This window comes from Salvelinus sp. IW2-2015, linkage group LG7, assembly GCF_002910315.2.
Source record: "Salvelinus sp. IW2-2015 linkage group LG7, ASM291031v2, whole genome shotgun sequence".
Taxonomy (NCBI): Eukaryota; Metazoa; Chordata; class Actinopteri; order Salmoniformes; family Salmonidae; genus Salvelinus; species Salvelinus sp. IW2-2015.
Window position 1 is genome coordinate 3776949 of NC_036847.1, and position 27500 is coordinate 3804448.

Sequence of the window (27500 nt, forward strand, 5' to 3'; positions counted from 1 at the left end):
TTTAATCAGAAGAAAGAACAAATGAGGAACTGTTTTCTAACCAACCTGTATGGTCCAAGAGTTTATACATTGCAGGTGAATTAAGGGAGAAGGTTGAATCACTCGACCTGGGGCATATCGCACTTGGAGGTGAGACACACTGACACTGCCGAATGATCACAGAGTTAAGGAGAAGAACTGTTGCTAATAGAGCTCGGGGATCAACTCCTTAATGAAGAATCCCTGCCCCGACCTTTCTCACTGTGTTCGTTCATAGAAGTGAAAGTGTTGCTTGATCTCTGGCTGATTGATGTGTTCTCTGGGGAGAGGTGGGGTTTACAGGACTGCTTGTAGTCCTGAGCTGCCTGATCAGGATACGATGGGGATGATACCATCGCAGTGCTGCCAGAACCACCACCAGTTTCAACGGACCAGGGTTCAGCCGCCTCCTCCACCACTTCAAGACCAATTCCCACGCCATCACCTAAGCTCTCCAATCTGGTACAGATAATAAATATAAAAGACATCTCAGATAGTGAACATTTGGGGACTGAACTGTTTATGAGGAAAGGGAGAATATGTGGTTGGCCTACAAAACACTTAATAGAAAAAGACTGTGTCGTATTGTGGACATGCCAGACCTATTCTGGCTGCTCACCCATTTGTCCTAAGTAATGGGGATAGGTTGGATGTGCATATTGGAAAGTTCGAGCCCCAAATTAAACCCCTGTGTAAAACTCTGAGTTTTGTTTTTGTGTAGTTTTTATCGTTTATTTTTTAAGATTTTTGTTATATAATTATTGCTATTTTTTTAATCGTGGGATCTTTTGGTATCCATGTGTTTTCCATTAATACCTTGCCTATTATTATAGCTAATCAACTTCTGGGAGTTACACAGGACACAGAGGCTTGGGACCAACCCAGGAGACGGCAGAAACGTTACGCGCCTTGGTCCGAGGGTACAGATAACATGCACACCAACCTGTTGGGGGTCCCAATAGGGTCCCCCACGAATTCCAGACATTAACCAGGAATGATGGCCTGTGGCATCTGATGCCCATCATTGCCCAGCTATTGTTGATGTTAAACAAAAGGTCTGGATCAATTATAAACACACCCACACAGGACTTACTGGGATGGCTGAACAATTGGATGCTGCCTCACAAACCAGTAGACACAATAGACTAAACACTGGACATAAGTCTGGCCAACCAGGGAGGTGTATGTAAAAAGATTGTAGAACAGTGTTGCACGTTTGTTTCCTAACAATACTAGTCCGGATGGGAGCATTTCAAAAGCTCTGAGTGGGTTTGCAAGGTTATCTGTGGAGATGAAGGGTCTTGCAGGTGTGGAGGAGAGTGGACTGTTCCCCTGGCTGGGTGGTTGTTTTGGTAAGTACACTGCAATGATGATTACTGGATTTCTGACACTAGTTGTGGTTTTTCATTTCTGTGTTGCCTGTATCATACCTTGTTGAGAAAGTTTGTTACAGATGTGTAAGGAGACTCTAGTATGATGCCGTTGCTTGATGCTCCAGTTGGAGAGGCTGATACGAAAACGAGCTTCCGCAGGAGAGTGGGGCTGACAGAGGAGGACCCTTGGTTTGCTGTAGTTGATGTTTGAATGAATAAAAAGTGATGTTTGTCCTCCCTGTTGTGAAGGTTTGAAGTTCCGGGGTGGCGACGAGCCCACCTGGTACAGGTTGCATAGAGGGATGGACCTGAGGGTTTAACATATTCTCGTTTTTGGTTTACTAATGTGTGGTTGGCCACTCCAGGGGTAGTTATTGGAGTGGTCTCCTTTTGTGTCCTTGCTCATTTACGACTCAACTTACATTGATGCTATTGGTCTCCCTAGGGGTGCCAGATGAATATAAACTGGCCGACAAGTGACAGCTGGGTTTTGAATCATCATTTTGTTGGTGTGTACAGTTAATAAAAATGTGACAGAATTAACTACATTCATTTTAATGTCCAGAAACGGGCAATTGGACTCAACAGGCTTCGAGGCGGTCCATGACAATTGGCAGCCACATCCCTGATGGCATTTCCAAAATAGAATCGCGGTGGATATGTTTATTGGCAGAACGGGGGGGGGTCTGTACTATGTTTGTGTGAACAGTGTTGTACTTTCATTCCAACAAACACGGCTTAGGATGGAGTCTGACTGTAGCATTGGAGGGACTTCGTACCCTTAATGGTAAGATGAAAACAGCATTCTGGAGTGGACACTTCTATGTGGGACTCATGGATGGATGCTTTTGGTAAATATAAGACGTTGGTTTCCTCATATCCTAGTATCTATTTCCGTTTTTCAGCCATTCTTGTATTTTTGTGGATGCTGTTGCATTCCATGTGCGCGCACGCTTGTTAGCCGTGTTATAACTGCAGCCATAGACCCTAATCAGGAAAGGGCCCAAATGTTCCATTGCTTGAGGATGGGGAAGCTGGACCTGTCTATCTATTTGAGGACTAAGATACTTTTATGTCACGTCTCTGTGAGACGTGAAGAGAGGGAATCAAAAATTTGTCTTCTGACAAATTTTATCCCATAGCTTTGTCTTTATATAACTTTATTGTCACGTCTCTTGTGAGACGTGAAGAGGGGGATTTGTAAGAAATTGTATTAGATATTGGTAACTTGTTTTAACAAACTTCTCAACATTACCTATAAGTTGACACAACATACACATCCCCTCTTTCTCTTGGACATATGCTGGACACATAGGACATATAACACGGCACCCACAATTCCCCTCCCCCATGACAATCACACAGACACACCCAACCCATGGTTGGACCTCAGGACAAAGAACTCTCAGGAACCAATGGAACGTGGACACCAGGCCTGATCAGGACTACCCAAGACCCAGATCGACCAATCGGAAGGCCGGACTCGCAGACTACCTACTTTGCTGTTGTCTATATAGTACTGTACATTTCTGGAAACTGGTCTCTTTTCCGGACGATTCACTAAGAGTCAGACTGAAAGAGCCTTGCTGCAAGATTTTACTAAGATATCTTTACACGTAAATTAAACGGCCTTATTATTAAAATTATCCACCTCGTCCTATTGTCTCCTCTTGTTCTCCTGTCAACAGTAAACGTTTTACTAACAGTTACATTTCTATACATGTTTACATGTTTATTTGTATTCATGTTATTAAATCAAATCAAACCTTTGTTCATATTTCCCGGGTTTAGTCGGAGTTCCGGTCGTCCTAAATCTCTGTCAATAGTTTTTTCAAAACGTTTTTTTAAATTTTTAAACCATGTGAACTGATTAGATAAACTGGTCCCATCATAGCCCATATAAAACCTTTTTACAACTGATCAATCACTGTCATACCCCATAGGGTCCCGAGTTTTCTGGTTAGGTTACCAGATTAGGAAAAGCTCCGGGCAATTGCCCCACCACTCTGGACCTATCTGCTTGCAGTTACTTGCAGTTGTCAGTTATCGTCAAATATGTAGATGATCAGGGCTTTATCAGGAATGTTTTTTTGGGCTACTTAGAAGCGTTAAATCGGCAAGATGCGCAGTCCGTTTTCGTGAATTCAAAGATGTCGGAGTTCAACTTCATTGCGAAACTTGTTGCCTAAACCTATGATGGCACCTGCTGTAATGGAATCTATCTGCTATTTGTATGTACAGCTATGTCCCCTGCTGTTCCCTGATTAAGATGTGATGACCACTTCATTCCAATACCATTGCCAACTCTCCCTGGCATGAACTGAAGCCACGTCTCGTGTGCCCACTCCACTGGCACATTGAATGTTTCCTTCTCCAAGCACACTGAGTAGACCTGTCAAGTTTCTCTCATTACTAGAGTCAATCACCTAAACAAACACAATCACATTATTACACGTCAATGATTGTACTCCTTTGCTCGGACTGACTAATTCGTAACTCTTTTGCAGTCATAAGAGCATGAAATCAGCAGGAGGCAAGGCAAATTGATGTGCTCAGAGTGTCGATTTATTTACAGGTCTTGGTGATCCAATGGTTATAGCACCATATCGTACAAAATATACATGTAGATTGACCAAATATACACGGGCAATTGCCCCCCCCCAAAATAGCCTCTGTATCAGGCTTAACCTGTCCTATCTGAGAAACCAAATCGAATCAGTCTAACAGGAGCTCAAACAAGTAGGCCTACGTAATAAGCACTTGGCCGCCAGGACCATTACCCAATTGACAATTACAACCAATAAACTGGTTCAACAATGTAAAATGCMATTTCCACATCCATTGTTACAATTGTTTTAATGATTATTAATAAAATKYCAAACACCATGCAYACACGGAAYAGTCATGTTAATCTTATTYAACGTTCTGACTCCAAAGCTTGGAGCGCAGGCCACGTAGCCMGTTTCTATGCAGCAGCCCTGTACTTGTTCATATGAATTATATTTAGACTAACAGGGGACAACAGAGACAACAACTGATAGGCAATAGAACKCACAGGGGTGAGCTTGCTTTRTGCATGTTTGCATCAGGCAGCCCTATGCAACTGTAGGCCTAATTAAAAATGAAATCACAGTCTATTTCATCACTATTTTGTTGATTAATTCCAGTTAATACTTTGGGATTTTCTAAAGGTATAGCCAGCCCAAGTTAGAATATCAACCAAATGTAATCACATTCACATTTTCTCCTGACAAACAAATGGACAATAAATACATAACGTTACCAATGTGTTTACCCTGACCAGATGGACAGGGAGCGTAGGCTTTAGTAACCGGAAAAATCGTCTCGTTTTCATCCCATACCAACAGCATGCCAAATCTCTAATGTTTGGTAGTAGCTAGGCTGCCGCAACATCTATATAATGAGTTTTTGCTTGTGTCTGTCKGGAGTGATTATGTTGCTACAAACACTCGACCRGTGAGCGCATCTCTCAAGCATTGCCTGCAATCTCCCTACAGAGCACACTGGGTAAAAAGCGCAACCGGGCTCGCGCGAGCTCAATACATGGCAGAAACAACGGACAGGGTGCGGGTGGCGAACTTGATGACAACATGTGGGCAGTGGGTTCAATGACAAAAAGCACATTTTTGGGGAAACTTTGGAGACTGGAAGGGCAAAGGGGCATGTGCTCTGCACAGGTAGAGACCAATCTGTGCACGTGCCTGCCTTTAGTCTAAGGGCCAGAGCTGGGTTTCTATTAAGCTAATATATGGAATTGTTTTAACCCTCCTGCTGTGTTCTGGTYGAATTGGACCGATTTACAAGTTTTCTCTCTGAAAAATGTAGTTCATTTAATCGGACTGTCATAAGGTTCCATGACTTTGTCCACACAGGGCATCTGAACACACAAAAGTGTATAAAATTGAGTTCAGGCACATGCCCATTCATCAGATGGACACACTTCCTCTCCCAGACATGTGTGTGTGTTTGAGCGCACGCACGCACGCACACACACACACACACACACATACACACACCTCACTCCCCTTCTTGGCTTCCATGGCAACCCCCACACCTTTCCCCAATAGAATCTTTCCCCCTTGGGAACCACACCTGTTGGCATTCTCACAAACAATTGCAACATTGTTTCAATAATATATAGAACTTTTCTCAGCTCTGGTATATAAAGCTTTTTTGAGGCCTTGCTCACAGTTCAATCTGTGGCAGCACAATGACCAAACGATATACTGTATGTGAGGCTCTTGGCCATATCTTTGATCATGACACTTGTGAGGAGAGAGTCCTTGTTAAACTTTGACATAAAGTCGTCTGTAATAAATCATGTTTAATCTGAGTATTTGTTATTGTCAAAATAATCCATACATTATGTTTTTTTTTACTCAAAAACGAGTTGTATGAGCTCAGGTCAATGAGGCCTACAGGCCATAAATAGCAAATAGACGTTCGAAACTTGTAATGTTCACAAGAACTTAAGTTGATGAAAAGATCTAACACAACATTAGGTGATAATATATGTATTATTATGGATTTATAATCAGATATAATGGGGTGGTCATTTTGGACCGGGAACACAGAATKAATTAACATGAAACGAACACAACAGGAGGGTTAAGATAGCTAAATTATCCTTGGCATGACTATTTGATATAGAATTTTAGGACCCCTGTAAGTAGGCGATCAAAAACATTTATACACATTTTATTTGATGAAACATTGAAGTTAGCCTCACTCCTATTAGACCATAGAAATGCATTTAATAACAAATTCATACATGGAAAAACAGACATTAAAAAAATATATATATATATATATACTGTATACAGTATATAAATAGCCAGACTGTTTTCAAGTGTCTGTCCACTTCATTTTGAATACTTTTACAACACGGAAGCCAGACACAGAAACTATGGATACAACGTCCTCCTTCATATGTGTGCCACTAGAAAAACATTAGCATGTTTCTATTAGCTGATACATCATTACAAAATACACCATATTACTTACCKACTAAGGTGCCTGGACSTTGTAGGCTAAACTGCCAAGAAAAAAAMCATAGCCTAACTGATCCAAATGGTTGCTCAATCAGGTAGGCAAGATGCAGTTATTTAGTCCCAACAGTAGAGCTTTCTTTTCAGCACCATGGAGTGAATCCTTACCAACGCTACACCTGGTTATCAGCGGAGCCTTGTCTGGCAGTGAAACAGTTCATTCAGCCTCATTTACTGTCTTTAAAAAAAACATAGCTGATATGGCTGACTTACTTAAACAAATGTTTCTACTGTCAATTGAGATGTACAAACTATGACATAAGGGGACGACGAGTGGATAAAAGGCAATCCGTCATTTCGATTAAGACATTAATGAGCGAGTTAGGACGGACATAGTCAATATCACTATTTGTTCAGCACTTTTGAAATGTACAGTGACAGAATTCAGAACATGGGCCATTCTTACAGTATTCTCCCTGTACATCTAGTCAGAACTGTAGGATAATTAAAGGGGGCATATAATCAGACAATGAACACCCTTACAATATTCAATGATTACATTTCTCTTAAACAGGCTATATGCTACATGTGCACCAACAAGTCAGAACAGTAGGCTAAGTTATGAGGGGGAAAGGGACCAAATTATTAGGGTGAGGCACATGGGCTACTAACAACTTACTACACAACATACACTTCGTATTACTTTCTTAGCTACAGTATACATATCTCCCTGGCATATTACATCATTTATGCAGTAGCATAAGACATTTTTGGACTCACCTTGTTGTGCTCACTTGAACAGGAAGGTGGCGCAGCAGTCCTTGTGGGCAAATTTTGTCATCAAACTTTGTCATCAAAGTCTGGSATTCTCTGGATTTATGGTGCATTCAAGACAACTAGGAACATGGAAAAAAACAAGGCCAAATCATGATGTCAGTGATCTTCAGGTTGGACCTCTAGAAAGAGGCCAGAGTTCCCGACTTAGAATTCCAAGTTGGATGACCGTTCCCTTATTTTCCCAGGCGGAGCTCGAGTTCCCAGTTGTCTTTAACTCACTCAAGTCTGAGATTTCCCAGTTCTGAGTTTCCAATTGTTTTGAATGCGGCAGAAGTTATGCTGGATTGACAGCATGCCCAATGTTTTCAACGTCTGGCCCATGGTGTTGAATGTTTATCCTTTTAAGCTTGGAAAAGAGATCCTTAAACCCAGACTTGGACCACACACCCACTCCACAGAATAGCAGGCTAGTGATTGCTTTGCAACGCATGCAGTGAGACACTGATTATTTACAAACCACTCATTGTTTAATTTTGGATTTCCAACTTCCAATGTTTATGTCCAATGGCCGATCAGCACCAATAGGTTTTATCGATAATTTCTCTTCATAGGASAAGGATTGAAAAGGATTTGCCAGTAGTTTGTCAACATGATTCATGATGATGATGATGCAGTCCAATCAAAGCTACGGTAGATACAACGGGATTTGACATTATTTTATCCGTGGCCAATGGCCTTGAGCCTTCTTGGATGGGCACTTCTAATGTAATTCTATGGCAGCACCCAAGGGGCTTGAATTTTCGAGCTCTTCCCGTAGATTTTGCGTTGACATAGTGTCCCCATGAGTGACAGAACACTGAGCCAATTACGGCGCAACTAGAGAACATTACCAAACCCTACTACACTCTATGTTTTCCGCTGGCTGCCACACCAACACAGAAAGCACTGAGCTAGGCTGAAACACCTGCATTTTTGAGCTGCCTTACTCAAGACAGAAACAAAGAGACCATGTTTGATTGTGGCTTTATTTACATTGTTTGCAAACTGATACGTGACACGTATTAATGCCAAAATAACAAGCAAAACAGGCAACAACAAACACAAAAAAGTTTGTGTTTATACAGGACCTCCCGCACTCACCTACAGTCAACCAATCATATCAATGCGGAGCTATACTGAGCCCTCTACATTGTTACACAATTTGAGAGGCGCACTGTGTTGCGGTACAGAGCTCAATTTGGCCTCTGCATGCCTCCGGAGGCTTCGCAATTGCATCACACCATCCAAATGGCGCCTCCGACCACATTTCAGATCAAGCATAAATTGGTTCTTAGGCAGCATGCACTGGGACGCGTTGATCAGTTGATTGACAGGTGTAGGACTGTAGAACGATAAACTTTCCTCTAGTGTGGATGCTCAACGACGTGATGTAGCCTATAGTTTGTCATTATAGTTATCATTATAGTTGCCCTTAACTCTGACACAACACAACTCACGTTATTATCACAACCGCATTAGCCTACTTGTAAGTCTAGCTAATGTTAGCGAATTTGAATGAAATAAATATACAATTACATTTATACACTTACATTTATAGCCTGCTTGTTTACTTGACTTTTATACTCTTAAAAATTGACTCTCAAATAATGTACTCTGCCAAGTTTGCCACCAGTGCGCTGCAGTAGGGAGGTAAAGTGGAAGTCGAATCATCGCTACAGTTGTTTGGCTGGGCCCATAGAAACGTTTGAAAATGAGGAGGATATGTGATAGACATAAGTGAGCTCAGAAAAATAAAATATCTTGGAATATACCTTTTATGTGGAAATGCCCTATTCACTTCTATTGTTTTTTTCCCGTCCCGGTACCGGGTTACCTTCAGACAAGTGTTGTGATACTATTAGGCCTATTTGTATTTCTATTTATTATGGATTCCCATTGGCTGATGCCAAATCAGCAGCTACTCTTCCTGGGGACTAGCAAAATGAAGGTACTGTAGTTATATAAAAAAATGTAAACATTACAATACATTTCACAACACATTAAGTGTATGCCCTCAGCCCACTACTCTACTATCACATATGTACTGTATAACACAAAATCCATGTGCACGTGTGTATAGTGCATATGTTATGTCTCAGCCTCCGGTATCTATGCTGCAATAGTCTATGTGCCAGGGGAGCTAGGGTCAGTCTGTTATGTCTAGTGTAATTCTCCTGTCTTATCTGGTGTCCTGTGTAAATGTAAGTATGCTCCCTTTAATTCTCTCTCTCTCYYSYSCCYCYCCYCYCCYCYCCYCYCYSYKYKYGSSKMTRKRRMMCYSWGMYSTKYWCMSSRSRYGYKMYMYYKTSYCSSRSMYSYKSTKTTYKMSWCKCKCTCYCYCYCYCTCTCTCTCTCTCTCTCTCTCTCTACAGCACCTGCTGTCTTGACCACTGAATGTTCAGCTGTGAAAAGCCATCTGACATTTACTCCTGAGGTACTGACCTGTTGCACCCTCTACAATCACTGTGATTATTATTTGACCCTGCAGGTCATCTATGAACGTTTGAACATCTTGAAGAACAATCTGGCCTTAATGGCCATGTAATCTTATAATCTCCACCTGGCACAGCCAGAAGAGGAGTGGCCACCCCTCAGAGCCTGGTTCCTCTCTAGGTTTCTTCTAGAGGTCGACCGATTATGATTTTTCAACGCCGATACCGATACCGATTATTGGAGGACCAAAAAAAGCAGATACCGATTATTCGGCCGATTTAAAAAATATATATTTGTAATAATGACAATTACAACAATACTGAATGAACACTTTTCTTTTACCTTAATATAATACATAAATAAAATCAATTTAGCCTCAAATAAATAATGAAACATGTTCAATTTGGTTTAAATAATGCAAAAACAAAGTGTTGGAGAAGAAAGTAAAAGTGCAATATGTGCCATGTAAAAAAGCTAACGTTTAAGTTCCTTACTCAGAACATGAGAAAATATGAAAGCTGGTGGTTCCTTTTAACATGAGTCTTCAATATTCCCAGGTAAGAAGTTTTAGGTTGTAGTTATTATAGGAATTATAGGACTATTTCTCTCTATACCATTTGTATTTCATATACCTTTGACTATTGGATGTTCTTATAGGCACTTTAGTATTGCCAGTGTAACAGTATAGCTTCCGTCCCTCTCCTCGCCCCAACCTGGGCTCGAACCAGGAACACATCGACAACAGCCACCCTCGAAGCATCGTTACTCATCGCTCCACAAAAGCCGCGGCCCTTGCAGAGCAAGGGGAACAACTACTCCAAGTCTCAGAGCGAGTGACGTCACCGATTGAAACGCTATTAGCGCACACCCCGCTAACTAGCTAGCCATTTCACATCGGTTACACCAGCCTAATCTCGGGAGTTGATAGGCTTGAAGTCATAAACAGCTCAATGCTTGAAGCATTGCGATGAACTGCTGGCAAACGCACGAAAGTGCTGTTTGAATGAATGCTTACGAGCCTGCTGCTGCCTACCATTGCTCAGTCAGACTGCTCTATCAAATATCAAATCATAGACTTAATTATAATATAATAACACACAGAAATACGAGCCTTTGGTCATTGATATGGTCGAATGCGGAAACTATCATTTCGAAAACAAAACGTTTATTCTTTCAGTGAAATACGGAACCGTTCCGTATTTTATCTAACGGGTGGCATCCCTAAGTCTAAATATTGCTGTTACATTGTACAACCTTCAATGTTATGTCATAATTATGTACAATTCTGGCAAATTAATTACGGTCTTTGTTAGGAATAAATGGACTTCACACAGTTCGCAACGAGCCAGGCGGCCCAAACTGCTGCATATATCCTGACTGCTTGATCGGAACGCAAGAGAAGTGACACAATTTCCCTAATTATAAGAAATTAATGTTAGCAGGCAATATTAACTAAATATGCAGGTTTAAAAATATATACTTGTGTATTGATTTTAAAGAAAGGCATTGATGTTTATGGTTAGGTTTGGTGCAACGACAGTGCTAAATCATCACCCGTTTGGYGAAGTAGGCTGTGATTCGATGAGAAATTAACAGGCACCGCATCGATTATATGCAACGCAGAACACACTAGATAAACTAGTAATATCAACCATGTGTAGTTAACTAGTGATAATGTTAAGATTTATTGTTTTTTCTAAGATAAGTTTAATGCTAGCTAGCAACTTACCTTGGCTTCTTGCTGCCCTCACGTAACAGGTAGTCAGCCTGCCATGCAGGCTCCTCATGGAGTGCAATGTAAGGCAGGTGGTTAGAGCGTTGGACTAGTAACCGGAAGGTTGCAAAAACGAATCCCCAAGCTTACAAGGTTAAAATCTGTCATTCTGCCCCTGAACAAGGCAGTTAACCCGCCGTTCCTAGGCCTTCATTGAAAATAAGAATGTGTTCTTAACTGACTTGCATAGTTAAATAAAGGTGTAAAAAAAWATATATATAAAAAATGTAATTTAAAAAATCGGCCAAATCGGTGTCCAAAAATACCGATTTCCGATTGTTATGAAAMCTTGAAATCGGCCCTAATTAATCGGCCATTCCGATTAATCGGTCAACCTCTAGTTTCTTCCTAAGTTCCTGCCTTTCTAGTTTTTCCTAGCCACTGTGCTTCTACATCTGCATTATACATCTTCATTCATATTGCTGTTTGGGGTTTTAGGCTGGGTTTCTGTATAGTACTTTGTGACCTCTGCTAATGTAAAAAGGGCTTTATAAATACATTTGATTTGATGTGTGTGTGTATATATGCATGTGTCTGTGCCTGTGTGTGTGTCTCACATTCCCTGCTGTTCGAGAAGGTGTGTTTTTTAAATATATTTTTATCTGATTCTACTGCTTGCATGAGTTACTTAATGTGGAATAGAGTTCCATGTAGTCACGGGTCTATGTAGTACTCTGCGCCTCCCATAGTCTGTTCTGGACTTGGGGACTGTGAAGAGACCTCTGGTGGCATGTCTTGTGGGGTATGCATGGGTGTCTGAGCTGTGTGCTAGTAGTTTAAACAGACAGCTCTGTGCATTCAACATGTCAATATTTCTCACAAACACAAGTAGTGATGAAGTAAATCTCTCCTCTACTAGCCAGGAGAGATTGACATGCATATTATTAATGTTAGCTCTCCGTGTACATTTAAGGGCCAGTCTTGCTGCCCTGTTCTGGGCCACTTGTAATTTTCCTAAGTCCCTCTTTGTGGCACATGACCACACGACTGGACAGTAGTCCAGGTGCGACAAAACTGGGGCCTTAAGTACCTGACTTGTTGATAGTGCTGTTAAGAATGTAGTTTTACGCTTTATTATGGACAGTCCCCATCTTAGCTACTGTTGCATCAATATGTTTTGACCGTGAAAGTTTATTATCCAGGGTTACTCCAAGCAGTTTAGTCTCCTCAACTTTCTCAATTTACACGTTATTCATTACAAGATTTAGTTGAGGTTTAGGGTTTAGTGAATAACTTGTCCCAATTTGTTTTGGAAATATTTTGGACTAATTTATTTCTTGCCACCCATTCTGAAACTGACAGCTCTTTGTTAAGTGTTGCAGTGATTTCACTTGCTGTGTTAGCTGACGTGTAGTGTGGAGTCATCAGTATACATAGACATACAGGCTTTACTCAGAGCCAGTGGCAGGTCATTCGTAAAGATTGAAAAAAGTATGGGGCCTAGACAATTGCCCTTGGGAATCAAATCAAATGAAATTGTATTTGTCACATGCGCCGAATACAAGAGACCTTACCGTGAAATGCTTACTTTACAAGCCCTTAACCAACAATGCAGTTTTAAGAAAATAGAGTTCAGAAAATATTTACTAAATAAACTAAAGTAAAAAAATGAAATAATAATTAAGACATTAAAATAACAATAATGAGGCTGTATTGTTGATAGACAACAGTAATTGTTTCACCACTTCCACACTCACTTTACGGAATTGAAAATTACAATGCTTGTCCTTCATACTTTGGTCAGTTATTCATGGATGTGTAGGTTCAGAATTTGTTGTTGGCATGTCATGCTTCCTTTTGATAATATTGCCAATGAAAAAATCTTTAAAGTAGTTAGCAATAAATCAAATCAAATTGTATTTGTCACATACACATGGTTAGCAGATGTTAATGCGAGTGTAGCGAAATGCTTGTGCTTCTAGTTCCGACCATGCAGTAATATCTAACAAGTAATCTAATCTAACAATTTCACAACAACTGCCTTATACACACAAGTGTAAAGGAATGAATAAGAATATGTACATAAAAATATATGAATGAGCGATGGCCGAACGGCATAGGCAAGATGCAGTAGATGGTATAGAGTACAGTATATACATATGAGATGAGTAATGTAGGGTATGTAAACATTATATAAAGTGGCATTGTTCAAAGTGGCTGGTGATACATTTATTACATCAATTTTTCATTATTAAAGTGGCTAGAGATGAGTCAGTATGTTGGCAGCAGCCACTCACTGTTAGTGATGGCTGTTTAACAGTCTGATGGCCTTGAGATAGAAGCTGTTTTTCAATTAGCAATATCAGTGCGTTTCGTGATGAATGAGCCAACTGATTCAATTAATGATGGAGCCTATTTTGCTATTTTGCACAACATTTCATAAAAGTTTTTTTTACTATCATTCTTTATATAATTTATGTGTTTAATAGTACAGTTTCTTCTTCTTTTTGTTCAGTTTAGTCACATGATTTCTCACTTTACAGTAGGTTTGCCATTCGGCTGTGCAGCCAGACTTATTTGCCATTCCTTGTGCCTCGTTGCTCTCAACCATACAATTTCTATTCCTCATCAATCCACAGGGATTTTACAGTTTTGCAGTCATTTTCTTAATGGGTGCATGCTTATTAGTAACTGGAATAAGCCATTTCATAAATGTGTCAAGTGCAGCGTCTGGTTGCTCCTCATTACACACCACATACCAGCAAATAATAATTACATCTTAGTAATTGTCACGCCCTGACCTTAGAGATCCTTTTTATGTCTCTTTTTGGTTTGGTCAGGGTGTGATTTGGGGTGGGCATTCTATGTTTTGTTTTTCTATGATTTTCTATTTCTATGTTTTGACCATGTATGCTTCTCAATCAGGGACAGCTGTCTATCGTTGTCTCTGATTGGGAACCATACTTAGGTAGCCCTTTTTCCCACCTGGTTTTGTGGGAAGTTAACTTTGTTTGATGGCACTTAGGCTTAAGTGTCACGGTTTGTTTTTGTATTGTTTATTGTTTTGTTGGCGACATCTACTATTAAAAGTATGTACGCTCACCACGCTGCACCTTGGTCCAGTTCCTTCAACAGCCGTGACAGTAATCATAGTAATCACTACAAAACGTATTGTATGTTCTCTTATACACTATATTAGGCCCAGCCTTTGGAACTTTGGTTTTCTTAGATATGGCTAGCATATTATGATCACTACATCAGATGGATTTGGATACGCATTAGAGTAGATTTCTGCAACATTAGTAAAGATGTGATCAATACAATTGGATGAAACATTCTATACTGTTTACTGAAAACCTGAACCAGGTTGCAGGCACTGGTTACACCTTTAAGCTTTTTCTAGAGTGGGCAGCTAGTCAATATTTAGGTCAGCTATTTTCAGGTCTTTCCAGAGATGTTAGATTGGGTTCAAGTCCGGGCTCTGGCTGTGCCACCCAAGGACATTCAGAGACTTGTCCCGAAGCCACTCCTGTTTGTCGTGGCTGTGTGCTTAGTGTCGTTGTCCTGTTGGAAGGTGAACCTTCACCCCAGTCTGAGGTCCTGAGCGCTCTGGAGCAGGTTTTCATCAAGGATCTCTCTGTACTTTGCTCTGTTCATCTTTCCCTCAATCCTGATTAGTCTCCCAGTCCGTGCTGCTGAAAACATCCCCACAGCATGACGCTGCCACCACCATGCTTCACCGTAGGGATGCTGCCAGTTTTCCTCCAGACGTGATGCTTGGCATTCAGGCCAAAGAGTTCAATCTTCCTTTCATCAGACCAGAGAATCTGGCTTCCGTCTGGCCACTCTACCATAAAGGCCTGATTGGTGGAGTGCTGCAGAGATGATTGTTCTTCTGGAAGGTTCTTCCATCTCCACAGAGGAACTGTGGAGCTCTGTCAGAGTGACCATCGGGGCCTCCCGAGTGGCGCAGTGGTCGAAGGCACTGCATCGCAGTGCTAGCTGTGCCACTAGAGATCTTGGTTCGCGTCCAGGCTCTGTCACAGCCAGCCGTGATCGGGAGACCCATTGGTTGACGCACAATTGGCCCAGCGTCGTCYGGGTTAGGGGAGGGTTTGGCCGGCAGGGATATCCTTGTCCCATCGTGCTCTAGCGACTCCTGTGGCGGGCCGGGCGCATGCACACTGACACGGTTGCCAGGTGTACGGTGTGACCATCAGGTTCTTGGTGAACTCCCTGACCAAGGCCCTTCTCCCGCGTTTGGCCGGGCGGACAGTTTTAGGAAGAGTTCGTGGTTCTAAACTTCTTCCATTTAAGAATGTGTTCTTGGGGACCTTCAATGCTGCAGAAATGTTTTGGTACCCTTCATTTTTGCCTCGACACAATCCTGTCTCAGAGCTTTCCTTCGACCTCATGGCTTGGTTTTTGCTCTGACATGCACTGTCAACTGCAGGATCGTGTCCAATCAATTGAATTTACCACAGGTGGACTCCAATCAAGTTGTAGAAGCATCTCAAGGATGATCAATGGCAACAGGAGGCACCTGAGCTCAATTTCAAGTCTCATAGCAAAGGGTGTGAATACCAATGTAAATAAGGTATATCTGTTTTGTCATTATCGGGTATTGTGTGTAGATTGACGAGGGGGAAAAAAAGATTTAATCAATTTTAGAATAAGGCTGTAAAGTAACAAAATGTGGAAAAAGTGAAGGGGTCTGAATACTTTCCGAATGCACACATATTCCGAATTCACACATATTATCCATACACTGATTGTTAGCACTTCGTGGTCTATAGCACCTTCCCACAAGAATGGGCTTCTTTTTTTCTTTTTACTCTTCTGGGATTCTTGATTGTTTTTATTGCTGTACTGGGAGGCTGATCAGAGCAAGACATGACAGTGATATTTATGTTTGAGCATATAGTGCAGGGTGAGCTGCACACAGTGGACATCCTACTGAGCCAAACTGTCTCAGTGCTAACAATATAACTCAGGTTCATAGGCGCGTGATTTACTGCATACAGTAGCTGTAGGGTTGACAGAGGCCTTCAGGGGAGTTAGAGGGACATAAATGAGGTTACTTACATTACGACTGCCATGTACATTTGCAGCAGCAATACGCCAACTCAGCGATACAATGGTAGGGATTATCTGAGCGGGGATTTGGTCACTGATAAGTCATTGTCTCAAAACAGCCTTGAAATACGCTGACAGGGTCCAGGAGCCAAGAGGATTTGGGACTTGTGAGGGAAAATGGAGAGTCTCATATTTTCATAGAGAGGTATATTCGTGTGTAGCCCAAACCATTTGGACGGTACAGATGTTTTCAAGAGAAGACTGATTTTCGAAATGTCTCCTGGTCTGACAAGCACCATTGTAGCTCGGCCACCTTCCACCGCAGATGCGAAAGGACGATATCGGCGGAGGCGGTGGATTAAACAGGTGGATTTTAATGGAGATGTTTTTATTGTTTATTTATTATGCCTCGAGCGGAGCATGAGGGGGCTTCATGCACAGACATTATTTTCATTTTGTTTTATTTTAATGTCTTTTTTATGCCCAGCTCATGAGGCCCCTTGATGATTTAAGGCAATTGTGTCTTGTGCCTAATGGTAAATCCGCCAGTGTAGTCAGGCTCATCACATATAATTATTATTACAAACAGAAGATCATCACTTCTCACAATGGTGCTCTTTAGTAAAGTTAAATCAAAGCTGAATCAATGTCTAACAAGATCACATAATGATTGATTTGCATTTTACTCAACAGAACCGAATATAATACCGTAGCATAGTAGGCCTATAACTTTACTGTTACACCAAAAACACCAAATTTCTAATGAGATTTTAGGATGGTTAGATGAAGCTGAAAAGTAAAAAAAAATAATGATAATACAACTAGGCAGGATATACACTTTGATTAGACAAGAAAGTCTAATAGTTTTTTAACACCATCAGATCTAATTCGCTCACAAAACAGTAATTCAAAAATACCTAATATACCCATGAAACTTTGAGATCAATCAAATGATTGGCATGGAGATGTGAAGAAATACACTACATGACCAAAAGTATGTGAACACCTTCTTGTCGAACATCTCATTACAAAATCATGGGCACTAATATGTAGTTGATCCCCCCTTTGCTGCTATAACAGCCTCCACTCGTTTCCACTAGATGTTGGAACATTGCTGCGGGTACTTGCTTCCATTCAGCCACAAGAGCRTTAGTGAGGTCAGGCACTGATGTTGGGTGATTAAGCCTGGCTCGCAGTCAGCGTTCCAAGTCATCCCAAAGGTGTTCGATGGAGTTGAGGTCAGGGCTCTGTGCAGGCCAGTCAAGTTCTTCCACACCAATCTCGACAAAACATTTCGTATGGACCTCGCTTTGTGCACGGGGGCATTGTCATGCTGAAACAGGAAAGGGCCTTCCCCAAACTGTTGCCACAAAGTTGGAAGCACAGAATCGTCTATAATGTCACTGTATGCTGTAGCGTTAAGATTTCCCTTCACTGGAACTAAGGGACCTAGCCCGAACCATGAAAAACAGCCCCAGACCATTATTCCTCCTCCACCAAACTTTACAGTTGGCATTATGCATTGGGGAAGATAGTATTCTCCTGGGATCCGCCAAAACCAGATTTGTCTGTCAAACTGCCAGATGGTGAAGCGTGATTCATCCCTCCAGAGAACGAGTTTTCACTGCTCCAGAGTCCAATGGCGGCGAGCTTTACATCACTCCCGACGAACAGTTCTTGAGCTGATGTTGCTTCCAGAGGCAGTTTGGAACTCAGTAGTGAGTGTTGCAACCGAGGACAGACGATTTTTAAAATAATTTTTTCTCCCCAATTTTCGTGGTATCCAATTGGTAGTAGTTACAGTCTTGTCTCATCGCTGCAACTCCCGTACGGACTCGGGAGAGGCGAAGGTCGAGAGCCATGCGTCCTCCGAAACACAACCCAACCAAGCCGCACTGCTTCTTGACACAATGTCCATCCAACCACCAATGTGTCGGAGGAAACACCGTACACCTGGCGACCTGGTCAGCATGCACTGCGCCCGGACCGCCACAGGAGTCGCTAGTGCGTGATGAGACTAGGATATCCCTGCTGGCCAAACCCTCCCTAACCCGGACAATGCTGGGCCAATTGTGCACCACCCCATGGGCCTCCCGGTCGCAGCCGGCTGCGACAGAGACTGGACTCGAACCCATAATCTCTAGTGGCACAGCTAGCACTGTGATGCAGTGCCTTAGACCACTGCGCCACCCTGGAGGCCGGACAGACCATTTTTACGCGCTGCACGCTTCAACGGTCCCGATCTGTGACATTGTGTGACCTACCACTTCACGGCTGAGCCGGTGTTGCTCCTAGACATTTCCACTTCACAAGAAGAGCACTTACAGTTGACCGGGGCAGCTCTAGCAGGGCAGAAATTTGAAGAACTGACTTATTGGTGGCTTCCTATGACGGTGCCACGTTGAATGTAACTGAGCTCTTCAGTAAGAGCATTCTACTGACAATGTTTGTCTATGGAGATTGCATGGCTGTGTGCTCGAGTGTATACACATGTCAGCAAAGGGTATGGATGAAATAGCCGAATCCACTAATTTTAAGTGGTGTCCACATACTTTTGTATATATAGTGTATCATTCACTATTGAGTGATGCTGGCCTATTTTGAAATGAGGTAGCCTATACCTAATGAGGTGTTTGAGGGTATTACAAATATAAAATTGTATTTAGACAATGTGTGGGCATAGGCAGACTTTGCAATATGACCGAAAATAACTTCTAGACATCATGACTGCGATTACTCACCACGGACTAGCAGAATCCTTTTTCTTATTTCACGACTCTGACGAGCCCGAGGCGGAGGATATACGGCTCCCTAGGGAACAGGCCCCGACCCCAGTGATATGCGTGAAGAGGAGGCGGATAAAGAGAGGGCAGGCTGCCATCTGAGGAGTCGGAGGCGATCTAATAAACCCCCACTCCCCTCAAATCTGCTAGCAAACATGTAATCTTTGGACAATAAAATGGAAGAGTTATTGGGAAGATTAAACTACCAACGGCACATTAAAAACTGTAACATCTTATGCTTCACGGAGTCGTGGCTAAACAACGCCAATATCAACATACAGGTGGCTGGTTATACGATGTACCGGCAGGATAGAACAGCGGCGTCTGGTAAGACAAGGGGCGGCGGTCTATGTATTTTTGTAAACAACAGCTGGTGCACTATATCTAAGGAAGTCTCGAGCTATTGCTCGCCTGTGGTAGAGTTTCTCATGATATGCTGCAGACCACACTATCTACCTAGAGAGTTCTCATCTGTATTCTTTGTAGCTGTTTACATACCACCATAGTCAGAGGCTGGCACTAAGATAGCATTGAATGAGCTGTATTCCGCCATAAGCAAACAACAAGAAAACGCTCACTCAGAGGTGGCGCTCCTACTACCCGGGGACTTTAATGCAGGGAAATTTTAATCAGTTTTACCACATTTCTATCAGCATGTTAAATGTGCAACCAGAGGGAAAAGAACTTTGGACCACCTATACTCCAAACACAGAGATTCATACAAAGCTCTCCCTCGCCCTCCATTTGGCAAATCTGACCATAATTCCATCCTCCTGATTCCTGCTTACAAGCAAAAATTCAAGCAGGAAGCAACAGTGACTAGATCAATAAAAAAGTGGTCATATGAAGCAGATGCTAAGCTACAGGACTGTTTTGCAAGCACAGACTGGAATATGTTCTGGGATTCCTCCAATGGCATTGAGGAGTACACCACATCTGTCATTGGCTTCATCAATAAGTGCAACCATGACGTCGTCCCCACAGTGACTGACGTACATACCCCAACCAGATTCCATGGATTACAGGCAGCATCCTCACTGAGCTAAAGGCCAGAGCTGCCGCTTTCAAGGAGCGTGACTCTAAGAAATCCCGCTATGCCCTCCGACGAACCATCAAACAGGCAAAGCATCAATACAAGACTAAGATCGAGTCGTACTACACCGGCTCTGACGCTCGTCGGATGTGGCAGGGCCTGCAAACCATTACAGACTACAAAGGGAAGCACAGCCGAGAGCTGCCCAGTGACATGAGCCTACCGGACGAGCTAAACTACTTCTATGCTCACTTCGAGGCAAATAACACTGAAACATGCATGAGAGCACCGGCTGTACCGGAAGACTGTGATCAGGCTCTCTGCAGCCGATGTGAGTAAGACCTTTAGACAGGTCAACATTCACAAGGCCGCAGGTCCAGAAGGATTACCAGGACGTGTACTGCGAGCATGCGCTGACCAACTAGCAAGTGTCTTCACTGACATGTTCAACCTCTCCCTGTCCGAGTCTGTAATATCAACATGTTTTAAGCAGACCACCATAGTGCCTGTGCCCAAGAACACTAAGGTAACCTGCCTAAATGACTACCGACCCATAGCACTCACGTCTGTAGCCATGAAGTGCTTTGAAAGGCTGGTCATGGCTCACATCAACACCATTATTGCAGAAACCCTAGACCCACTCCAATTTGCATACCGCTCCAACAGATCCACAGATGATGCAGTCGCACACTGCCCTTTCCCACCTGGACAAAAGGAACATCTATGTGAGAATGTTATTCATTGACTACAGCTCAGCGTTCAACCCCATATTGCCCTCAAAGCTCATCAATAAGCTAAGGACCCTGGGACTAAACACCTCCCCCTGCAACTGGATCCTGGACTTCCTAACGGGCCGCCCCCTGGTGGTAAGGGTAGGTAACAACACATCCGCCACGCTGATCCTCAACACAGGGTCCCCTCAGGGGTGGGTGCTCAGCCCCCTCCTGTACTCCCTGTTCACTCATGACTGCACGGCCAAGCACGACTCCAGCCTGATCACCGACAACAACGAGACAGCCTATAGGGAGACCTGGCCGTATGGTGCCAGAACAACAACCTCTCCCTCAACGTGATCAAGACAAAGGAGATGATTGTGGACTACAGGAAAAAGAGGACCGAGCACGCCCCCATTGTCATCAACGGGGCTGCAGTGGAGCAGGTTGAGAGCTTTAAGTTCAGAACAAACTAACATGCTCCAAGCACACCATGACAGTCGTGAAGTGGGCACGACAAAACCTATTCCCCCTCAGGAGACTGAAAAGATTTGGTATGGGTCCTCAGATCGTCAAAAGGTTCTACAGCTGCACCATGGAGAGCATCCTGACTGGTTGCATCACTGCCTGGTATGGCAACTGCTCAGCCTCCAACCGCAAGGCACTACAGAAGGTAGTGCGAACGGCCCAGTACATCACTGGGGCCAAGCTTCCTGACATCCAGGACCTCTATACCAGGCGGTGTCAGAGGAAGGCCATAAAAATTGTCAAAGACTCCAGCCACACTAGTCATAGACTGTTCACTCTGCTACCGCACGGCAAGCAGTACTGGAGCACTAAGTCTAGTCCCAAGAGGCTTCTAAACAGCTTCTACCCCCAAGCCATGAGACTCCTGAACATCTAGTCAAATGGCTACCCCTCCACTGCCACTCTCTATTGTCATCTATACATAGTCACTTTAATTAACTCTACCTACATGTACATGTGCCCCTGCACATTGACTCTGTACCAGCACCTTTAATTACTTGTTACTTTTATCCGTATATTTTGAAACTGCATTGTCAGTTAGGGGCTTGTAAGCAAGCATTTCACTGTAAGGTGAATTCGGTGCATGTTGTATTCGGTGCATGTGACTAATAAAATATGATTTGGAGGATGCGTTTTAATGAATACTCTAGAATGATAGGCTATTCAATTAGCTACATCTGTCGGTACAAACGTTGATTTGGGAAATCATGACGTCATTTATATTTTTGGGCGCTCCCTCCATTAATAATAAAAAAATAAGAGCAATGATGTCCCACTCTTTCTGAATTCACCCTATGCCTAGTGCACAACTTCAATCTCTAAAGCATGATCACATAAATGTAAAACAAATGACATGAGATGTCTTTATTGTCCTCCATAGCTCWGCGACAGACAGAGGGGCAAGCAGCAGGCTGTCTAGTTCTATTCGACAGTCAGCAGCGAGCGCATGATATGCGCCCTCGTGCGTGTGGTAACAGCAGTTGTCCGACCGAACTGAAAAAAATGAAAAAACAACGCAGCCATTTTGAGTCGAGAATAAAAACTCAAAAGAGCAAAGAAATCACATTATTTCCTCTAGAATGATTCCAAATAAGTACAATCGGTAACATCGCGTGTGGTTCGTTTCCATTTGGCAATCCTATCTGTACTGTCGTACCAATTTTTCGTCCGTGCTTTCTCATCCGGCTGGCATTCCAAAATGCAAGTTAAAACCATTTATCCCAACCTTTAAATCTAGCAATAACCAATCAGAGCACCCGGAATCCGATGTCAGTGACGGAGTATCCAATCGGCGCATGCGTCTCACGATCGAGTGTAGTAGGGTAAAGATGGCGGCGGGCTCGGATTTGCTGGATGATGTTTTCTTCAACACGGAGGTGGACGAGAAAGTAGTTAGTGATCTCGTTGGATCTTTGGAGTCTGAGCTCACGGGATCGGCTCGCGGAAACTCTGCAGTCAGGGTCCGGGCTGCCGCAAATCACATTGGCAACTCCGCTGTATGTGGCAATTCCAATGTCCAGGACAGCAAAATGGGACTTTCACAAGAGCTTGCTAAACCAGGTAACGTTAACGTAAGATATAGGTTTAGCAGCTGACTCTGGTTAGCACATTTTGTCACGTTTTTCTGTTTTCGTGTCTTTTAGCCACACCATTTGACAAAACTCTTGCTTATACACATGTTCAACTCATATATATTTGATATTTCCCTTTCTCTCATGTTTCCTCTGCTGTAGAGACTAGCGTCCAAGGGGGTGTCATTAATAGGACGAGGTCCACCATGGATACAGCGGCGGGCTCAAGCACGACAGCGGGACACAGTCAGAGTAAGACGGGGACAGCCGGTGGTGTGGTAACAGTGGTTCCCGATCACGGGGAAGGGATCGGAAAAACCGGGTCGGCTGGTGTACAAACTTTAAATGGAAGTAGCGTTGTAATAAACTGTCATAATTTGGTGAGCTCGGCGAGCAGCACAGTGCCCGCCGTCACGATTGTCAACAACGGACCAGGCTCCGTGGTCAAAGGAAACTCAACTTCCAGCACTGTCATTCAAACCTCTCCAATGGACAATGCTGTCACTTCAACTGTAATATCGTCTCCGCCGTCTGTTCGGAACAGTGTGCCTACTGTCACGCTCGTGAGGCCGCCTATGCAAACCCCCGGAGCAGTCACCTCGCTGAGCGGGAGCAATACCTGTCTGACATCATCTGTCAACGTCGCTCACCCTGCGTGTTCAGCAGCACAAATCAACAAGTCGGAGTCGCCCAAAACGACAATACAAAAGACTGCACAGTTGACGGGGACAGCAGCAGCGTTAGGGAAAAGCCCGTCGACTCTTGCGATCAGTCCTGGCGGGATAAGGGCGATCGCTCCTCAGGTATTGGCCCCGAGATTTCCGCAGCCCCAACAGAACGGTCCAAACATCCAAAACATTCAGCTCCCCCCAGGTAACTTTTCCATTCTCAGTTGATATTGTATAGCGGATTCATCGACGCATGATTTGATGTGTTTAGAGTAGACAATTATGTCAGTGAGCCACAGCGAGTGGAGAGGGCGATACAATGCATCTTGCTTTGCAGCGTTTCAAGGCTCTGTCAATGTGATCAACACACTTTATTGCAAACTTATGCGCTGAGGCACACAGACAAGTCTTTTGTTTGTTTATCAGACAAACTGTCCAGTTGCTATACTGTGTGTGTGTGTGTGTGTGTGTGTGTGTGTGTGTGTGTGTGTGTGTGTGTGTGTGTGTGTGTGTGTGTGTGTGTGTGTGTGTTTTGCTGTCCATTGTTCATGCTCCTCTAGCACACTGTGACCTGTGGGAACATTCTATTGATTCTGTCTACTTGTTTTTGCTTGTAAAAGCAGATTAGTGTTGTCTGTTGTGCTGTTCTCTGTTGTGTGGTCCTGATAGCACACATACCATGGACCGACCCACTGTCAAAGGGCACACTGACACTGTAGCGCATCATGTAACCTAGTTGCAAGCATGTGTCAAATATTCTGTTGGAACTGCATGTCTCACAGGTTCTGTCTAACGATGCTATCCACCATTTAAGCTCGCCACTGAAAGTTGCGTTTTAGTGATAATTACTTTTTACTGTACCACTTTTCAGCCAAGAGTGGCCAAAATATATTTTCTAAGCAAACAATGCTTCAGAAGTTATCCAATCGTGGTGCATGTAGCGAGTCTGTCTGTTGATCTGTGACCCCTGTTTGACCTCACCTCTGACCACCTCCATGCCCTCTGCCCTGTGCAGGGATGGTGTTGGTGCGCAGTGAGAGTGGGCAGCTGTTAATGATCCACCAGCAGACCCTGGCCCAGATGCAGGCTCAGTCCCAGAGCCCCATGACCCCACAGCCAGCCACCCCCACCAGCACTCCCCCTGTCCAGATCACCTCTGTACAGGTACACACACACACACACACACACACACACACACACAACACACCACAAAAACACACACCCAACCACACAAAAAAAAACACCACACACACACCACACACACCACTGAAACTGTAAATCATCTCTTAGCTCCAGTGATGGAGAGATCACAGTGTGATTGAATAAAGAGAGGGATGAGAGGGATGAAAGAGCGACAGAGGTGACACAGAGCCAGTTAATTTACACCTGTTGCACCAACCAAAAATCAGACTAGTGCGCCATGTACCACGCACGTTCATGGGATGCGATGCTTCGTAATGACGGTTGCTAGGCAGCGCCAGTGGCAGTTCTCAACATTAGGCATGTCCCATCACTTCGCAAAGCCCACCGCTATTTATGCGCGTTTTCTCAACCACAGCTGGATGGCTCAATCAATAATTACTTTGGGAATGAGAATCAAGTTAATGCGGTTGAAGGCATTTCTCATATTGTTGCGTACTGAAACTCCCAAAGTCGTCCAACCGTTTGAAATACTTTTAAAGCAATAGCCGTATGTGGTCAACCGTAATTTCGGCACCGTTATGATTGGGCCAGTGTTATCGCGCTGCTTTGAGACGAGCGCGGGGACTTACCTTGATGAATGAATCAATGTCCGATTTTTTTTGTTTTCACCGAATATCCGTTTGGATATTTGGTCACAAATTAGGCCGGGAAAATGTTAGCAAAATTGAGGTGAGTGTTCATGATGAGCTTTAGTCTGGTTTGCTCGTCTAGCAGTGTTAACAGAATATTTTGCCGGTATGCTATGTAGCCTACGGTAGCCTAGTATAACATGTGGATTCTTTTGCTCGTCACTCGTGTGGTAGCCTAGGCTATATTCCGACTAAAAGCTCTTGACTTGTCAATCGGTATGATTTTGTTTCACAGAATCTCCGTCTATATGTTTGGTTAATTGGTTTCTGTCCGGGCAAATAAGAGGAGGTGGCAGATCATCTATTTGTTCGCTCATATCTGATCAGACCTTTTGAAAATAGAGATTGCTATTATTTTCTGTGCATATCATGAAAGAATACGCCTGTTCCCTACAAGGCGTAGATCCTACTCCCAGACATAGCTCATAGAAGGGTTATGTCCAGGTGGTGCAACAGGTCTAATTTTAAGGTCGGCAAGTGGGGTTACGACCAACTGGTGCAACCGTCCCCAGAACCCTTGTCCTATCCTGTAGGCTCCAGGGATGCCCCTCATGGCCCGCCAGGTGACCCCCACCACCATCGTCAAGCAAGGCACCCCGGCCCAGACCACTGTCCTCCAGAGGCCTCCTGTGCTACAGCAGGTAGGTACACACCTCACCCCCATCTTCTCTTGAATTATCTCACCCTCTCTCCTTAGTCTCATTTCATCCCCTGCTCCCTTTGTCCCTTTCTCCTGTAGAACACCATTGTGCTGGGTGGGGCGTCTGCCACCCCAGGTCAGGCCCCAGTGCAGCCTGGCTCGGCAGCAGCAGTCAACCAGCGAGCAGGGACCCCCGGAGCTACCGGGACACCAGGCACTCCCACTACCACTATGGTGAGACAACACTCCTCTACCCCCTCCTGCATTTGTCTACTCCTAAATGGTCATGCAATGGTTTTTACGTGTGTGTGTGTGTGTGTGTGTATATGTGTGTAGGAGACCCTGGAGAACGTGAAAAAATGCAAGAACTTCCTTTCCACACTGATCAAGCTGGCATCCAGCGGGAAGCAGTCGTCTGAGACCACGGCCAGCGTCAAGGACCTGGTCAAGAGCCTGTTGGTACGCCTGTCTGTCTGCGTCCGTTTCACTCTCTCTCTCTCTCTCTCTCTCTCTCTCTCTCTCTCTCGCTCTTACTCTTTTTCCTCACTCTGTCTTTCTACATTGATGTCTGTGTTTTTCTACCACTGCAGGAAGGCAAGATCGAAGCGGAGGAGTTCACCAGTCGGTTATACCGGGAGCTCAACTCCTCTCCTCAGCCATATCTCGTGCCTTTCCTCAAGGTGTGACCGATGGCTTTTCCCATTCTTTAATGTAGCTAGCTATTCACTCGCTACCCAAACAAATCCAAGTGGCCGGAAGATGCAATATAGATGAGGGAATGACCTGTGCTCTCCCTCCCCATCTCCAGAGGAGTCTCCCCGCACTGCGTCAGATGACCCCAGACTCGACAGCCTTCATCCAGCAGAGCCAGCTTCCCCAGGCCAGCGTCCAGCCTGCCTCCTCCTCCTCCACTGCCCTGACTGCAGTGGTGCTGGGGGGCACGGCCGCCGCACAGAGACTCCCTCTTAACAGAACCACCACCACCAGCCCCGGGGCCAAGGGGACCATGCACCAGTCCCCTGTCATCAGCCTGGCCCAGACACCTCACAGCAAGCCTGGCCTGGTATACTATATCCTAATGATACTCCACTCAGTGTTTCCGTGTACTGTATAGGGGGGGGGGGGGGTGCCTTGTTTTCTTCGTGTCACATGAAGTCTATATGACTATGTTATGTTGAGGGATGACCCGAAGTGTATCACCTGTTTCGCACTACATGGCAAAGCCGAGCTGCACTGGGCTGGCCTGGTTACGCATCCACCGTAATTGCTGGAACCATGCTAGAAAGGACCATG

At 44.0% G+C, this 27500-nt stretch overlaps 1 protein-coding gene across 2 annotated transcripts in view; it reads left to right on the forward strand.

The window, feature by feature from the left end:
• The first annotated feature begins 22561 nt into the window (after positions 1–22561).
• LOC111966223 (transcription initiation factor TFIID subunit 4) overlaps positions 22562–27500 on the forward strand; it is a 10760-nt gene continuing 5821 nt past the window's right edge. The window contains exons 1-8 of one of the 2 annotated variants that reach the window (XM_023990690.2): positions 22562–23056; positions 23230–23940; positions 24751–24899; positions 26101–26208; positions 26307–26441; positions 26544–26666; positions 26798–26887; positions 27016–27270. In XM_023990690.2, coding sequence (XP_023846458.1) covers positions 22792–23056; positions 23230–23940; positions 24751–24899; positions 26101–26208; positions 26307–26441; positions 26544–26666; positions 26798–26887; positions 27016–27270 — 1836 coding nt within the window. In that variant the 5' untranslated portion in view covers positions 22562–22791. The remainder of the gene's footprint in view (positions 23057–23229; positions 23941–24750; positions 24900–26100; positions 26209–26306; positions 26442–26543; positions 26667–26797; positions 26888–27015; positions 27271–27500) is intronic. The other variant, XM_023990689.2, reaches the window with a different exon arrangement.